The sequence below is a fragment of the Magallana gigas genome, chromosome 8 (genome assembly GCF_963853765.1).
Source record: "Magallana gigas chromosome 8, xbMagGiga1.1, whole genome shotgun sequence".
Classification (NCBI taxonomy): Eukaryota; Metazoa; Mollusca; class Bivalvia; order Ostreida; family Ostreidae; genus Magallana; species Magallana gigas.
This window is the reverse complement of record NC_088860.1, coordinates 44,556,435-44,575,911: the sequence shown is the minus strand read 5'-3', so window position 1 is coordinate 44,575,911 and position 19,477 is coordinate 44,556,435. Positions and strand designations below refer to the sequence as shown.

The 19,477-nt window shown below is 31.7% G+C and overlaps 1 protein-coding gene across 1 annotated transcript; it reads left to right on the top strand.

Annotated features, from left to right (window-relative positions):
* Positions 1–7,220: 7,220 nt before the first annotated feature.
* On the top strand, positions 7,221–9,082 carry LOC136270682 (uncharacterized). The gene is made up of 4 exons (XM_066069050.1): positions 7,221–7,449; positions 7,530–7,607; positions 8,406–8,642; positions 8,759–9,082. Exons 1-4 carry the CDS (start codon positions 7,389–7,391, stop codon positions 9,007–9,009), a joined length of 627 nt encoding a protein of 208 aa, XP_065925122.1. The 5' UTR covers positions 7,221–7,388; the 3' UTR covers positions 9,010–9,082.
* Positions 9,083–19,477: the final 10,395 nt, after the last annotated feature.

Here is a 19,477-nt window from a genome sequence, read left to right as displayed (position 1 = left end):
GGTAGGAATTATCAAAGGCGTTTATTGCAATATTTCGATGATCTTGTTTAGTAAATTAATAAGTAGTAAATTAGTAAATTATTAATACACATTTGACATTTGGAATTTTTCGAAACAGTTAATATATGTATTTAGCAGAAGCTTAATAATGCCTAAACAAATTAACACATTCGTTGTAAACTCAACCCACGATAACAAATTTATTTTCAAATAGTATACGCTTTGAAAAATTAGATTAAACCTATAAACATAGAAGCTAAGATAATGTAAACGTATTATATTTGGCGTGTACGATATTTGGCTGAAATTAGTTTTTGAACAAGTTCGCGTGTATTTTAAATAGCGTATTCCTGAATGTGACTTTTCTTTTACATATATGCATGGCATTTAGCGGTGCACTTGATTTAGCGGAAGTCGTATTCCACCCAAAGCGCTACATAGAATACGCAGCCAAATGTAATACGTTAACAGTACATTATAAATTGATAAATTAACTGTAGCTAAAAGACATGTGACGAGCGTTGGAAACTTGAGTACCATGGTTATCTAATGGCGGGTCTCTATAAACACTACGCTGGATCATCATACACCTGTGTCGATAGTGACCCATATACCTTACAAGGCGGTCATATTAACAATAACGGTTACGTGGTCTATCTTGTGGAGGCAATTTGTGGCTCACTCAAGTGTCCCCCTTACGTTAATGGAAGAGAAATTGTCTGTGCTGTTTGTTCCTTAGAAAATTAAACATCGTAAAAATGTATTCATTGATTTTTTTTATTTGATAGTCCACAATCAGAGGGATAAATGCATTTGTGTTTTGAAGAAAAGCTGTCTGAACCTGTACAACATAAAAAAAACTTTAAATAAGTGTGATTATCAACAATAGGCAGAATGATACAGGCAATCATAAATAATTTATTTGTTCTTTATAGTATAGTTCATTCAGGAAGGTCAAAGTTATTTTGGGAGTTGATTTTAATCAACTCGCCTATGCAGTTACTCTGGCAAACCTGGTGTAAAACAGTGTTTTGGCCTAAGCACAAATTATCATCGCTGACAAGACTTATATGTTTAAAATAATCGATAAATTCGATGGAATGTAAGCTGAAACATTGTTTTTCAAGGAAACATATTAATAAATATCTTAAAGATAGTCAGATTTTGAATGGTACGAAAAATAGTCGAATGTTTTCCTACGCCAAAGTTCAATATAGTCTCGTTCAACCAGACGCTCGGCTGTCTCCGTAAATCTACGACAAGCAGATAGTCTATCTTACTTGTCGGAGGTTAACGGAGACAACCAAGCGTCTGGTTGAACGAGAGTAGAGTTCAATATTGTGTTGATCCATACAATTGTTGGATCAAATTTGATTACTGATAAATAGTTTTATTGAAATAATCCTACCTTTAAATATTACACAACATGATTCATATGGGGTTTTCTCGAAACTCTTGTCAGAAAATTCATAATTCATAAATCTTTCAAACATAACAGAATTTTATTTGATCTTAATTTTCGGCGATTACGTCACTTTAGTACTTGAGGTATTGATGTTTTGTACACCAATAATAACAGGTATTGTGAAGCTCTATTGCAACACAAGTATAAAAATTAAAAGGTTCCAGTGATCACGAATATCAAATTCGCTAACGTGTGTGTAGGTGTATATTACGTCACGAGAAGCCAAAACTTACGCTATGCCATTAAATTCCCCAAACGGAGCCATCAACAGCTCACTAAGATATGTCGTAAATTTCCAGAGTTCCTTTTCGTCAGTCAGGAAAGGGGAATTAGAGCTCCCGGTATCTGATGGACTTAGCACATACTGTTCCAGGGATTGGGAATCCAACTATTGTATGTGTACAACAATAAATGGTTTGCAGATGAATGAGGATTTTCGTAATCTCAACAGTTCCATAAATGGTACGTACAATAATGTATAAGAACATACACGAACGACAACGAACGACAACGGACGAATCAGACGGCAATACTGTTTACTCAGGTGACCTAAAATGATAAAAAATTCTATACTGTATTATGAAGCACATTTTTAGATTAAGAAAGGAATACTCAAAGTTTATTCTAATTCATCTAAAATATAATCAGCGTAAGAATAGTGTAAATATGTTTGAAAAATTTTTAGCTGCAAGTGTTCATTTCATAAAAATGAAAAAAAAAGTTTATAATTACATTGTACATGTAAACAAAGTGCACACTGGGTCCTTTAGGGTAACTCTTTCTAAGAACAACTTCTTAATATTAACATAATTATTAAATGAGTGTCTGTGAAAATTGACAATTTTTGATAATAAGGTTTATTCATATCAAGTTTAATTGACGTCCATTTTTCATCTTTTGTGATTTTTTCTCAAATTTGAAGTCGAAGAGTGAAGAGACAAATAAACAAATAACCGAAATGAACGAAATGTCCTTTTTTGCAAATGAAATCCTTAGTATTATAACTGAGAATATAGAATGTAAAGTAAAAAAAAAACACTGTTGTTATTTAGGATATGTAGGGGGCTCTCTTCAAAGCGATTCTGGAGCAGCAGTTGAACCTCTTTGTTTACCAAGAACCCCAGAGTGGGGAAACTACAGAGATGGAAGAGATGGAAATAAAGCCAAAATCTACGGAGCAGAATACGAGACCGGTGACCTAAGTGGCAAATGGCACAGACTTAATGAGCATGACGTCCTATGTGGTGTACATGTATGCTCAGTTCGATAGAGATCCGTGGTAAAGATGTTTCCGGGTAAGAGTTTATAACCTTATTTAGATGCTATGAGTTCCTGGTGTTTAATTATAGAAATCAACCAAAATCTAATCGATTTGGTAGTAAATAAATGTATACTGTTTTTCAAGTAATAGCTTTACATTGTTCTTTGAAAACGCATATGTTTGATGATATTTAACAAAAAAGTGTCACATTTTTGAAAATCATTCAAATATTGCAGCTACACAAACGTGTAAAGACGACTGGAAGTTAGAGTTTCCTGGTTACCTGATGGCTGGTTACCATGGTCACGTAGCTGCGACATCATATACTTGTATTGATAACGACCCAGAGAGTTTACATGGAGGTGGTAATATCAACAGCAACGGTTACCTGTTCTATATGGTGGCGGAAAGATGTGGTTCATTGAAGTGTCCACCGTATGTTGAGGGAAGAGAGATTGTTTGCGTTGTTTGTTCCCTGGAATAATATAAAACGGTAAAAATTTGAAGACATATCGGTCATTTTTACTAAAGGGATAATGAATTCATTTAAAAGGATTTTTTTCTAATTTAAAATGTACAAAAAATCTATTGTTTTTATGCATATTATGCAAAATGATGAAACAATGATAATTCTAATTTTGATCATTGGATGCTTAAATCAAAATGTGCTAACAAAACAAACGACATTAAAAGGTACAGCGTTATTTCGCCTCATTTTAATTTCACCCCTGACGACGAGACGGGTACCCTTTGCATTACGGTTGCATTACGACTTTGACATCGCTTTAAATAAAGGTCGAAATGATCAGACAAATTACAAATAAACATGTGTTCGTTTTAAATTTGTTCGCTAATATTTCTGAAGTCTACTTTCTTTACAATCGATGCATATTATGCGGGTTGAATAACCCCAATCATTCGGGGGACGAAACCAAGCGGTTTCTTTTTCTAAACATTCCAGTGATGCACTTTGGCTTGTTTTTTCGTTTGCCCAAAAAGAAATTTTTTTTATATACTTTGAATATTTTTAACTTTGAAAGGAGACTGATTCTGCTGGTGTAAATAGCAGAAAGTCCATAACTTTCTAAGATAAATGGGTTGTATGGAAAAAAAATTGATTCTGTAATAACAAAAAAAATCGGACCAAGCAGCTTTAAATATTACTTTGTTTAAAACCATGCTGATTGCACACACAAGTACTCTGAAATTGACATTAAAAAGATGTTTGAGTTTTCGATAGACAACATCTTTGTAGTTTTTGAAAATCAAGTCTTCCAACAATCTGTTGGAATTCCCATGGGTACCAATTGTGCCCAATTGTTAGCAGACCTATTTTTATATTCTTATGAAGCAGAATTTATTCAAAAACTTGTATGTAAAAAAAAAAAAAATCACTCGCTGTGGCCTTCAACTCAACATTCAGGTATATCAATGACGTACTATCAATTGACAATAATTATTGTTATTTCCATCCTTACGTCGACTCAACATATCCCAGAAAACTTGAAATAAAACATATCACAGAGTCTGCGTCATCTGTTTCATATTTGGATATTTCACTGGAAAATAGACATTGATATTAACCTAACAACAAAACTTCATGATAAACGCGCTGACTTCAATTTTTCTATCGTCAACTTTCCTTACTTATGTAGCAATATACCTTCATATGGTGTTTTTGTCTCTCAGTTAATTCGATACGCAAGGGTATGCTCTTCGTATGAACAGTTTCTAAGGCGAGGCAAGATACTGACAAACAAGATAATAAAACAGGACTATCACCAGTCTCGTTTGAAGTCATCTTTACGTAAGTTCTATGATCGATACAACGACCTTGTCAGCAAATACAATCTTTCAGTGGATCGCATGATGACTGACGTTTTTCATAGTAATTGTTTGAACATAATTAATCCCCTAATTGTCTACGGAATTTTCCGGGTTTTTTCGATTACGACAAAGAGCAGCAGAGAATGCTAACTTCTTCATGGCACCTGATCCTACCTCTATCTTTTTAGAGGTCCATGTTTCTCTGCTTTCAATCTTTATTCCGTTTTATTGATTTTTGAGATGGTTAACAGTTTATGATTGTCATTTGTTCATCAAATCCTTTGTAAAGATATGAATCATGTTTATTTATGTCAACCCTGCTTAAACAAGATACGAAGATGTAAGATGTAAGACATATGTTTTTAAAAAGATGAGCTCTATTTAATGTCATTATTATTTTTAAATGAATGCATTTAAACTTCATTAACTTGTAGATACACATAAAACATGAGAGGATTTATCCTTAGTAACATACACTTTTATCGGCAGAATAGTCGATGAGTGGTCTGCTGAACCATCGGTTATATCAACTTTCACCTTAAAATTGTCTTCAAATCTTAATTAATATATGTTATCAATGTAACCTATATATATCAGGAAAATACAATGTAACGAACCTCTCTTAAATTTTAATGTCACAGATGTTTTGATTTTCCTTTCATGCTAGCATCAACAAGATCGATATTTTTTGTTACTGGATACGAGACTTGTGTTAATGAGTAGTAGAATAATATTGATATGTATTTTTTATGGGGGGGATTTTTTTTCTTTTATATATGTAATTATATATTAATTTATGTAATATTTACTTCCAATGTGAAATTTTGCGGGTTTTTTAAAAAAGGAATAGTTAAATTATTCTAGTTTTTAGTTGAAAATTATGCTAATACATAAGGAATAAGGAATCATTCTTTGAGTATTATGAGGTGATAATTTTGGTCGGGGCGTGATCAAATCCAATAAAGCCCGAAGGGCTTTATGATAGTTTTGATCACACCCCGACCGAAATAATCACCTCATAATATTCATAGAATGATTCCTTATTACTTATATTTATATAATTTTAAGCCATCGTACGATTAAATATTTAAAATATAAATAAGCAAACCCCGCTGGCGCCTCAATTTGGCGTCATTTGTATTATGGGTTTTATAGTACAAAATCGATACGTAGTGTTATCACAGGCAAAGACACTGGAGAATGTAAATATATTGAAATAAATATCATTTCAACAAAATACAAAACTATCTATACAATTATTTTTTTATTTAACAAACAATCATGCAAGTGATTTTAAATCTTCTTTAATAACAAATTAAATAACACCCGATACATTTCTAATCTTGATTATATTTCCCAATCCCTGTTCATGCATACACTTTTATTTTATTCTTAAATAGTGAAGAAAAAAACCATTTATTAAACTGCGGTGATAACGAACAGTGTTCAATTTCAAAAGTATAAAGGAAAAATACAAAACAGGAGCAGAGCAAACTCAGACCTCTAAGAAACAATAGAGGTAGAATCAGGTGTCTTGGAGGAGTAAGCATCCTCTGCTGACCGGAAATGCTGCCCCTGATTCTGTCGGATGTAATACTTATACCAGAGTATATATTATTAGGGGGAAACATATTGTATGCATGTGTTCTTGGTTTAGTGTATAAAAATCAGTGTCTGCAAGCACGCCTAGTAATACGATCTTCTACATAACGCTATACACTGTTCTGTTATCATGTTGTTTGTTTGTTTTGTTTTTTTATTGAACACAGTAAAGATTGGTGTTTTGTACATAAGCAATATATGGACAATAATAACGTAAGGGGCAACGTACCTGCTCGTGTTTTTTTTAACAAGATTTGTAGTGGAAAACCAACATGATCTGAAGTCACCCTTTCTTTACAGTTTTAAACTTTCTTCTTAAATGGCAAATGTAATGTATGCATCTAATATTTCTTTTTTCAGTATTTATTAAACACATACGAATCTGTTAATTAACCGTATTGTTGAGAGCAAAACATTTTATTTTATGATTTCTCAATTATGCTCCAAAATATTTGTAGAATACATATTGTCTAAAAACGGACAAAACCATCCAGTTATCTTTGATCTATGATAAAGCACACAAATTTCATTTGCATTGATCATCTTATACAGATTTATAATTAGCTTCTACGGCATCTAAATTAGGTGAATAATGTTCAATTTTATACCTTAAGAGGGATTCATGTAATATATATTTATTTTTAGTTGATCATTTATTTACTACACTATTTTTATCTAATTTCTTAGATATTTTTCACTCATATATATCAATCATATATTTCCAAATCAAAAACATGTTCAATAAATACATACAAAATTGAACAGTTATTCAATATCTTTTGCCTTTTGGTACATGTATCATATGTTGTTTTATTATTTTTCACAAGCATGCTATGAAATCAATACGAAATGTGTATATATAATGATGTTAAAGAGTCAATCTTTCCGCTATATTTGTAACTACTGTAGGATATCACTATCTTGAGGTAAAGCATAGATCTATAAATTGTACTTTGAATTGGAATTTTAGAATATAAAAATTGAATATAAGTACATTATAAGTATGAAATTATTATATATACATGTAATGTCCTTTAAAATTTTAATTGTTTTTTTTTCAGGAGATGAAATTGATACTTTTTTCTTGTCATTTTCGCTGTTGCACAATCCGAGGAAAATAACGTAAGTTGTAAAGACGTGTTACAGGGTTATCTCACAGGACAACTGTCGTCTGCTCTCGGAGCTTACCAAGTAGAAGCATTGAGGCGGGAATTTAAAAGTTTCACGGACGTTATGGAAAAATCCATGAAGAAATTTAAAGAAAACGTCGAGACAAAGCTAAGAAACATTACAGGTAAAATAACAAAAGCAGACCAACACAAAATATAAGAATTTAAGGTAAATTTAAAATGTTATCACTTTAATTTGTTTTAGATACATCAAATGGAAGCGCTGTTTACACAAGATGGGGAAAACAGGGCTGTCCTAGCAATGCAAAATTGGTTTTATCAGGTAAAATTTTGAATTTTAGAATTAGAAAAAATAGTCAATCTTTGAAAAAGTCTTTATTTTTATCATGTTCTATCTAGCTATATAAAATCGATTTATGTATTAGGTCTTTTTTATTTGAAAAAGTTCGAATCTTATATTTTCTTCAGTATCTGGATATAAACTCTTAGGCATGGCGTTTCAGTTTGAAAAGTAAAATGGTCGTAAAGTTCAATATCACAAGTGAAAATTGTTTTAAACAAGCGAAATGTCTTTAAAATATCATTGATGTTGACATGAAAATAGATATAGAAATGAATATTTTACTATATTTATTCCATAAAAAATCTTATTAAATTCGGACTAAATTATTTCTTGTTTGTTTCACTAAAGTATTTCTGCAGAATCAAAATGATAAGAGTTCCATGTACGTGTTCAAAGTCCGTATTTTTTCCTAACAAATTTACAATATGATAATATAATTTACGTATCTCAATTATTTTATCATTTCAAAATATTCAATTCCGAGATATCAACAGAAGAAATTTCGGAACGGAACGGAATTTTATATAATATACAGTTAAATGTTCTTGTTCTTCCGTTTTTGTAACATTGACTAAAAAGTCAGTAGGTTTGAACAATGATAGAGGAAATTTGGGCTAAACGTTGATTAAAAATATTCCTTAATATATGTAATTAAAAAAAGAAAAGAAAAGTTGGAATTAAAGAGTGAAAAAAATACGTTTAGTGCTAAAGACTCACAGGCATTTTCGAAAACTAAAAAGATTTTTAAAAGGCCGATAGCACATTATTGTCATGTAGGATATGTTGGAGGATCACATTACACTCATACTGGGGCAGCGGTAGAACCTCTTTGTTTACCCAGAAATCCAGAATGGGGAAACTATAGAGATGGTACTGATGGAGCAAAAGCTTACATTTACGGAGCAGAATATGAAACGGATGATCTAAGTGGCAAGTGGCTCAAACTTCATGATCACGATGTTCCATGTGCAGTATGCTTGGTTCGTAACAGACCTATAGTAAAGATGTTTCCAGGTAATAGCACATTATCATAATATATCCTGATATTATGTATAGCCTCAAATTTTTTAGCGTTCCATTGTCAATGTATTTATGCTTATATATATGATATACTTAACTAACAATTGTAGCTAGAAGAACTTGTGACGAGGGCTGGAAATTAGAATATCACGGGTACCTAATGGCAGGGTACCATAGTCACAATGCTGGGACAACATACAAGTGTGTCGATAGTGACCCAGAGAGCTTACAAGGCTGTGGCAATTCTAATGGAAACGGATACTTGTTCTATATGGTGGAGGCAGTTTGTGGTTCACTGAAATGTCCGCCATATGTTAATGGAAGAGAAATTGTCTGTGTTGTTTGTTCATTGCAAAATTAAATGCTATCGCGACATTAATATATCTGTGTAGTTTCCTGATGCCTAAGTGAAAATCAGAGTATAAATATTAATGAATTGAATGTCGAAGTCAAATGATTTAATGAGAAAATCAAATCCACATATTACTATCTGTTCTATTTATTCATATTTTATTTTTGTTTTTTAAAGGACATTGATTTAACACGACGTTATCTTTTTATTGTTTTCTGAAATATTTTGATGAAATTTCCTTCTTGATTTATTATTGTGATCGGCTTCAGCCGATCACTATTGTGTCCATATGAGGCATCCAGCAAATGCTTCCACGTGCGCACACATTCCGCTTGCATAAGTAGTTGAACTTGAAGTTTGATTTAGTATTTACATAACATTTTACTCAGCTTTATTTCAATTCGTTTACCTTAAGAGATGCAAACATACATAAAATACAGTTCGACATGTGGATTCAGGAATGCACATTTTGTCTCACGCGTGAGAATTTTGATCGAAAGATGCATTCAGTTATGTAGTTGACCTCGATGAACTGACCTCAATCATATCAACTGACTTCGATCTATTGATGTTGCATAATAGTAGCTAGAAAGACGGCTTGATTCATAAACAAGGTTACGTTATAATGCGACCTCAATAGCAAGTTAAAACGACTCTTTCTTTGTATACGTGTTAATGCTCATTGAAGAGCCCTTCTCAGTATTCTGAAGTAGAGACCTTGGTAGATACATTAACATTAAATAATTACGTTAAAAATATAAAACTAGACAAGGAGATTACAAACGGCTTTCCCCAAATTTATTTAAAAACTAAATTTGTTGACGGTTTATAATTTTATAATGAAATTATGGTGTACAGATTCAAAATATTCTATATTTTGTAAAAATTCAGTACTTTTTAAATTACTTTACATCAAACTGATCATGTTGATTGCTTCTAACTATCACTATATCATTACTGCCGATCTTTCCTTTAAAAGGAATACTTGTTTCAAGTTTACTCATCCATATTTACAACGTCAGTTTCTTTCATGTCGTTTAAAAAGTTATCGTTTGTTGGGGCCAATTTTTTTTTCTTTTTTATTTTTTGGTTTAAACTGCCATAAAATAGTACGAAAGCCCATTTAGCTCATTTTCGTAGGTAAAAAAAATTTTTCGCAAATAAACGCGAAACATTCGCGATATAACGCAAAACTTTCGCGATATAAAGCGTAACTTTCGCGAATAAACGCGAAACTTTCGCAATATAACGCGTTTGTTTCGCGAATGAACGCGAATTTTTCACGAATAAACGCGAAACTTTCGCGATATAACGCGTTAGTTTCGTGAATAAAAGCGTAACTAACGCGATTTAACGCGTAACATTCGCGAAATAACGTGAAACCAGTATATAAATATTATCATTTCATTCAGAAGCCTTATGAAGAAAAACGATCGAAAACAAACACATGTTAAGATAAATGTAAGATAATTTTTTTTCTTTATAAATCAACGTAACACGGATATTATAATAATAATGAATAATAAGTATTTTATGATATAAAACTTAAAATGTGTTTGTTTTCAATCGTTTTTATAAGGCTTCTGTATGAAATGACAATATTTATATCATGGTTTCGCTTTAATTCGCGAAAGTTACGCATTTACTCGCGAAATTTACGCGTTTATTCGCGAAACTAACACGCTATATCGCGAAAGTTTCGCATTTATTCGCAAAAAATTCGCGTTCATTCGCGAAAGTTTTGAGTTTATTCGCGATTTTTTTTTTTACCTACGAAAATTAGCTCAATGGGCTATCGTATAATAGAGATCAATAATAATACATGAAGATATATAAAAACTGTTGTATTATAAGTTGCCCAATAATAAACTTTTAAAATGTCAACCTTCCGGCATGACCTAGAGACTAATTCATTTTATCATAAAGTTTATTTTTTTAAGAATCTCATCGTTCTTTAAATTTGTCATTTTGCTCCATTTAATAATATGCAAAAGCTTGATTAAAAAAACATATTTAAATTGCTTTTATTTTGTTTGAAAACAAGCTATTAGTGATAAAAATTATATAAGTCGCCTTTTTTTCAAACGTGTCATACACCACATCACTCGAAAACACAATATTATAAACAAAACTTATTTTTATCTAAAAAAAATCAACAACGCAAATATTTTTTTTACTCACTTAGACCAGATTAATTACCTTTTTAGATATTGCAATCGTTCTTGAATTCTTCATGCATCGTTATATTCACATATTCATTGCACATACCTATGGTATTTTGATAAATTTGAATTGTCATATTTTAGACCGGTCCTTTTTCATGTACATGTACGATGGTTTTCATTATAATGTTTCTGGGCATGCTATCTTTTGTTTTAAAAGATTAAATGACAAAAACTGTGCGATAATATTTTAATAAAGAAAATGATTGTGCATATATTTAAACAGCAGCGTAAAGCACAACTTTTTTTATGATTGTTGTTCACATTCATACTTAGCACACCCAAGTCGCAAAAGTCAGTCAAAAGTTCAACAGTCTGACGTTTCTGTAACGTCGCGATTTAAATTTTTCCTGTTTCTGAACGCAATTCCCACCTCACTGTATACATTTTTCACATCTTTTTAGTCATGCATCAAACACACCGGCATACCCACAACTATCTATACGATTGTGCGAATTGCATATTTCAAATCATCAAAATCTTCCATCAAATTTCACTTTTTTTAATGCGATTTATGAGATGTAATACGGCGAATACCTCCTGAGCAAGATGTGGGCTGAATGGCTGATGATCACGAAAATCGAATTCGATTCGATCAATTTCTAGGTAGGTAGAAGCTGCCGTGTGTGCATAGGTATTGTCTTGGTGAATAAATGCACTGCCTAGTTATTTAGACATGCCGGGACAATGTTTTTGCATTACGTTTACTTGGTAATAGCGTATTGCCTTTCGAAAAAAAAGTTTCATTATTTTTTCATTAGCCACTAACACTAGTCCCCCACGAGCAATGATGATTCTACAGTATCGGATATCTGAAATATTTTGATTAAAAAACATTTTTTTTTTTTACCAAATATGTATATGTTTTAATTAAAGCTAAGACATGATGAATAAATGCTGAATTTAAAAAGTGAACTGCAACAACACTTAGATCTTAGAAATGATATCTGATTACACACGCTTTCCTTACCTTACGGTATATGTACATAAAATAAGTCCCCTAGGTTAAAAGTTAAAAGAGTTTTTCTTTAAATTCACAGCATAAAATTTAGTCTAGCTTACAGTTTAGCTGATCTCCGATCTCATAATGATATCCATTCTTAAATAAGTGTAGCGCTGCTGCACACAGTTCAAAGACAATTTACATGGTTACTGTAAATCAAAAAATTATATATAAAAATTAAACAACTTTTTTTTTAAATTGTCAATATTACTAGCTTTTACAACACAATTAGATAAAAAAAAAATAAGAGTTTTGTAAATAAGTCTTCTATATAATCTTAGAGATTATTTCCAATAAATATTTTGTGTAGCTGGGGAGATTTTAAACCTGTCAGGGGGCAATTAAAAAATGAAACCTTTGAAACATTGATGATTGATAATGTGCAACAACAATCTGTATAAATCATTAAATTTGAACCTGATAGTAAGCATGAATCTGCATATTTGTTAAAGTGTGTCTCATACATGTATATATTTTTATTTTAAACATTCGCAACAACTCTACGTATCTTTACTTTTTAAAACGTCTACTAATAATATTATCAACTTCTTAAAACGTAATGATTATGGCAGTGTATTATTTTACTCATGTAATATCAATGTTATGCTTTACTTCAAGAAAATTAAATAATGACAATGTTGATTTAATGAACTAATTCATGAAGTAAAAGTACATGTAATATTTGTGTAATGTAATTTACTTTACAATGTAATTCGCCCCAAGCATGTTCTTATCCTCATGTGCGAGTTTGGTGATTATCGACAACATTGCCGTAAGAAGATTTTAAGGAACCATTTCTATAATTTATTATATCTTCTCGTTTAGGGCCATATCAAAACTTTAAATTAGATGGAATCTATATGTTCAAAGATAGTCTCTGACAGTTGATATAAAAATTAGGCTAATGAATCTTAGAGTATGACACACCTAAAAACTATATGGCATTGCACATACTGCATAGCGCAGCCATAGTCAATACATTACCTCATTTGGCAAGAGCTGAATATTAAAGTTAAGATAGCATGATCAAATTACTGAATTTCTTTAAGATATAGACACTGTTAGGAAATTTTTCATACGTTATGAAATAGAATTATGAATCCTTTTTTTTATATCATTTACAATTTGTAATATGAATTACACGCAGAGACTTGACATAAATTAACACGAATATTTTAGAGTACAATTTCACGAGGCGAGGCCGAGGGAAATCGTTGCTATCAAGGGGGACAACATACTTGATATCGTTCGAATAGCCAGTAAACAGGTATTCTTCTATACCGAAGAAACTTGATATGTCGGCGATGCAGATTGTGTTGAAGATAAACAATTCAGAGTTATCTGACTTTGAATTCAGCGTAGCGAGCGACTCGGATTACACAAGAGGTGTTCCGTTCATAAAACCTAGGAAATTGAATGCCGCCGGTGAATAGTTTCGTTGATTATTCACCATGGGCAGATAGCACGAAAACTATTTCACGGTTAGATAGAATAGCATCGTTGTTTATTTTTCGTAATTTTACATAGGAAATAGTCACAGAGGTATAATGAAAAAATCATTGTATTTGATATTTAGTATACAACCAATATCGGGATTTAGTTTCTGTAGAAAGGGATAAAAACAATATACAATGTACTTGATATTCTTTGCACTGTTCATCTATTCAGCTCCCTCCTTCCGTAAATAAAATGTTTGGGTCAAATTTTCACGTTCTTTATTTTTCTCTTCATCAATACACTCAACAAAACTTCTAAGTTTTCACCCAGTTTAATGTATTTTGTATATGACATAAGCATATTTATTTGTCTTGCAGTCAGGATGACTGATTTCCACTTAAAGGCCGAGGTTTGGGTATAAATAGCAGCCAATCGGGGAAATGGTGGGGAATATGATTTTTCTTGCCACTTTCAGATTACAGGAGTTAAATTTGAAATAGCTCTCAATTAGGTTATCTTTAGACGGCAATAGTTACAAGGCAACTCACCCACAATCTTAGAAACAGAAATATGATTTTATTGTGTTTGTTTTATTTTTTAATTAGTTTTTATTTTTGAATTGAAAAACTGAAGCAGAGCTAAATTTTGAATTCTGTCCAAATGATTGACAGGAAGAGGCGGAACAACCTTTGTTATTGTTTACACCGGATGCTGACTCATAGCTAATATATAGTTCCCACCAAGACGAGAGTAACCCTCATGCAGATAAAAGAATTGCCTTACCTCAATGTAAACATGTGTTGAAGTTGAACAGTTAATCCACAATGAATCTGATAATACTGTTTATGACCATGACAAATAAATCTAATTAATCTTGGTGATAAATTTTATGTAGAATTAAGTGTCACAAATAAGCATGATATACATGCATTTACAACATGTACAAAGTCTGTTAAAACTCCTACACTCCTCAATTCATTAATCAGGACTGTCAACATCCCCATTTTCATCTTCATTTTCCATTGACTAATAGATTGTTTTGCACTTTTTACTGCTTTCTAGATTACAGTTGACCCCAGCCATTTTACCGCCATCACACTCATCCTTATGTACCGTAACTGGAATTCCCAATCACATAAATCCTTGAATAATAATTTTCTCTTTTTGCACAAATGCAAATTCGTAATTCTGTTTAGCTGTCGGTTAATCCCTTCAATTTGCATTATCCTGGATTATTTTGAATTGTTTATACTCGGGCAGTTTTAGCACTGTTTACAAAACACAAGTCTCTAATTGATGCAAAGGCGCAAAAACTGGCCTCTCTGCATGAAGTCATAAAGATAGCAAAAGGCTTACTCATGGGACATTTGAGAGGTAAAAGTGGGATCTCGGCGTCAATTCATTGGATTTTTGAAACTGAAAACTGGCACTTCCACAACCCCCCCCCCCCCCCCACTAAAAAAAAATTACAAATAAAAAGTATCATGATGAAGGGAAAACTCGTAGCTTTTATTCAATTATCTTTATTATGCATTGTTAAATTTGGATTTTTTTTGTATTACCTCCACCCCTCCATTACCTCCACAGTAGGGTTTCAAATTTTGCATATAACTTTTAGTATCAGTTTCTTGGAATGTGAAGATGGCGACTAACCAGACAAAAAAATTACCAAACTTTAGATTTGAAATTCAAGGTGATGCTGAATTTAAAAAATCTATTCAGGACAGAATGCAAACAGTGAAGAATGTGTTGACCGCAGCGAGAAACAAACCTGCAACCAATGGTGTAATTATGAATGAACTCTTGACATTCTGGATTGAAAATCATGATGACACTGCAAGGAATGACAGAGAAAATGTTTTCCCACCTTCTTATGTTCAGACCAAGAAGAAGGACACAGACCAGCAAATTTTTGTTGCAGCAGAATCATCAATTTCCAATTTATGCCAACTTTCTGCTGCTCAATCTAAACTTTGTAATGGGAAGCTTACAGTTTTGAAGAAAACAATGAAAGGTCATGTTATTTCCATTCGGTTTCAGTGCAACATTGACAATATACATATACAAGATTTTCTGATGGCGCTGGAATAGGGTGCATCAAAAAGCAACGAAGAAAGTTTTTCTTCCAAAACTACAAAGAGGTGGCTGAGCAGGTGTATAAGGATTCCACTCAGGATGCTCTCTATGCAGAGATTGGCACGTATGAGGAGTTAGATGGAATAAATATTGTTACAGATGCAAGACATGGATGGCGCAAAAATGCGAAGGATACTTCTGTTGTCGCAATTGGGGAAAATTCTCACAAAGTTATTGACTGTGTCCAAGTAACAAAAGCCCAGGACCCGGTATCTCAGCGACACGAAAAATTTGGCACTGTAAAAATATATGACCACCTTGCAGAACAAGATGTTTCAATCAAAGTACACTCACATGACTGAAATCTAAGCATAAACAAATTTGTCAAAGATACTAGGGAAACAACAAACCAAAATGATCTTTGGCATGCAGTGAAATCCCTGAAAAAGTCCATAAACAACATATCTGCAGGTACGAAAAAATCTGAAGGATGGCCATGGAGTGAACAACTCATCGACAAAACAGAGCCGATAGCAACCCATGTTCACTGGGCTATTCGACATTATGAAGAAGATCCTGTCAAATTACAAGAGTACATGGATAACATCATTCCACATTATGAGAATAATCACAGCAAATCTCACCCTGCATCTAGGTGCAAAATGGATCCAAATTATGAGCCATCATGATAGTTTTGACAAGCAAGCACGCCAAAAAGTTGCTTGATAAAACTATCAAAGAGTGTGTAATATACAAATATCCCCAGGATTATGTTCTTGGAAAAGACACATTTTATGTTGAAAGTTTCAACAATGTTATGAACATTTTTCAAGACAAGAGAATTTCATTTGGAGATGATCAGTACAGATTTCGTTCTAATCTTGCTGTGTGTCACTGGAACGAGAATGTAGACAGGGAGTTTACATCAGTGCACCGGCCCAACAACCCCAACGCTCCAAGAAATGCAAAGGGAAAGAAAGTGTACAAGAAACAGACTTTCACTTATAGATCAACAATTTGGAAGCAGTTTATTGAAACAATATACTGACACCATTCTGGCATACATTTAATTTACTAGTCAGTATACATGTAGTGGTCTTTATTTGTTGTTATGCACATGGTATATGTAATTGAGAAATTTTAAGTATCACAAATTAATGAAATTTAAAGCAATAAAAAAAATCTCTCTGTTAAAAATTATCTGTGTCCATTTCACTATGTTGTCTCGATTTATATCGGCAATAAATTTGAGAAATTGACATTATCCTCAAAAGCAAAACTTGTTAAATTTATGTTTTCACAACAATTGTATAACCTGTGTATAAATTAAACCAATTTTATATTTTATCGATAGTTAACATTTTTTTTATAGTTTATTGACAGTATACATGTGTTTTTATCATAATTACATATTATTATTAATTTATAAACATTGACGAACCATAAATACTGGAGAGTCTGTGTTGTTTACACTGTCTATAAATCGCTCAGCAGGCAGCACTGAAGCCCGGCTGCTCTGTAACATGTGCTTAGCTATTTTTATATATGATGCTAGAGATAAGACCGCTCTAACACCATATAGGCTTAATTGCTTCCCCACCGGAAAATAAAGTAGGTCAACCTCGGCCTTTAACATTCAAAGAACGATGCATTGAGCTTGTTTTTGACCTAAGGTGTGACCCGATATTTTGACTTTACTAAATATCACACTCTCGGTTTGGTTGAAATTTGGCTCAGGGTATTTGGATTGTTTAAGTTGCCGATGAAAATTATATTACGCTTAAGAAATAGAAAAATTATATCAAAACAAGGTTTCCTTAGGATTGCTTAATATTTTTAACAATGTCGATGTCAAAACAAATTTAAAGTGAATATGATCTCTTGAGGAAACAATGCAGACACCAATATTCCAAAGGTTGTGTTTGCAGTGATCATTTTGGCCATGTTAAGTGGCTTCCTTTTTAAACTATCACGAAAAACAAGACTAAAGTCATTCAAAAAATAATGACAATCATATACAGCGTGCGCAGAAAAATAACAATTTTAGGTTTTGACGTTTAAATAAATGTAAATAATAAATAATTTCAGTCGGTGTTGTTTTATTTTATCTGTGCTATGGATGAGAAGACATATCAGTTACGAAATGTTGAAAACTTTGCATCATTTTATTTCGTAATTTCAAAACTATTCTTTTTATTACGTGAACAATTCGATATTTTGTTGAGTGTGCTGACCATTCAAGTGATAAGGACATAAATTATTTCTTTTAGGAAGTCCTATATTTTATACCTCATCTGCTTAATGTTACAATGAAAACCTCACTTGTTACCTCGAGATATTGACATAAAAAAAAACACAGTGCTCAAAATAAAACGTAATTTATTGGCTTCTGAAACTGTTAAATAACATCAATAAAACTTTTTTAAAATCAGCATAAAACCTTAATAGTGTCTGAATAACGTGGGCATAAACGCCAATTTGGTTTAATACAAACAATATACCAGGTAAGTTGAATCGCCTCTCTCGAGTATCTTAATTTCTTCCAAGATTTACATGATATTATTATTTATAATCTCTCACTATACTTACTTGGAAAAAAAAACACATACGTATGATTTATTAAAGAGTTATGATTACAATTAGAATTTTTTTATCATGACATAGTTTGAAATTATCTTGCTAAACTTAATTAATATTTGAAAGCCATAAAATATGATTTAGTAAAGAACATTTAAAATATTAAACATTGAAAGTTTAAATAGTTTCCTTTATTTATTTTTCTTAAATTTATCTCCACTATTATAGTCAACAGATTGTCACTACCACCCAATTCCTTTACATTGAGACGTCTTAACACAATTTAAAAAAAATAACCTGAAATGCAATTCATTATTAGATATAGTATACATGTACATATGAGGTCTATAATAAACATTGTGGTAAAAAAATTACTTATTCACAGAGTAGAAACTGTCATTAGATCGACTGAATAAAAAAATAATTAAGGTTCTAGATCTCATTAATATATATATGTATTTTTAAAACAATGTTGCCTCCTTGAAAACATATGTGTTATCGTATGTTCATTTCATCTTTTTCCGGAGCATAATATTGAAATCTATCTAGGAAAAAAATATATTATGAAATATAAGTAAAGGAGAGATTCATTTCACTAATTTTATGTGTGTATATGCTGTTTGAAATGATTTATACAAGCCATTCCGCAACAAATAAATTGCTACTAAAATATTAATTACCCTAATTTTTAAATGAAACATTGTGCTAAAAGAAGAGGCATTAGAGCTCATTTATATTGCGACTTCGAATTTCCAAAATAGTAAACCTCGTGTTCTTTGAATAAAGATTTAGAGGATATCACTGAAATTTTACTTACGATTATTAAAAATACAAGGACATTCCTTCTCCTTCATGTAAACAACAATAATACAAATATTCTAGTGATCTTAAAATCTCGCATTACATAGTTTTGCCTTGATTTCTGTTGAATTCACTTTGTACATGTAACATTAACACTACGATTTCAAAATAGTTCATCTTTATTTTCTCTCCTAGTCGTGTATGCAATAAACAATAAAATATATGTGAAAAATACATTATAATTATCTTTCTGGTAATCTAACAACAATAACTATGAAATAATGTCAATGAATAGTACGTATATAAACTTGTTTTAATATTATTTTTACACATAGAAAATTCCTATCTATATCATCTATAT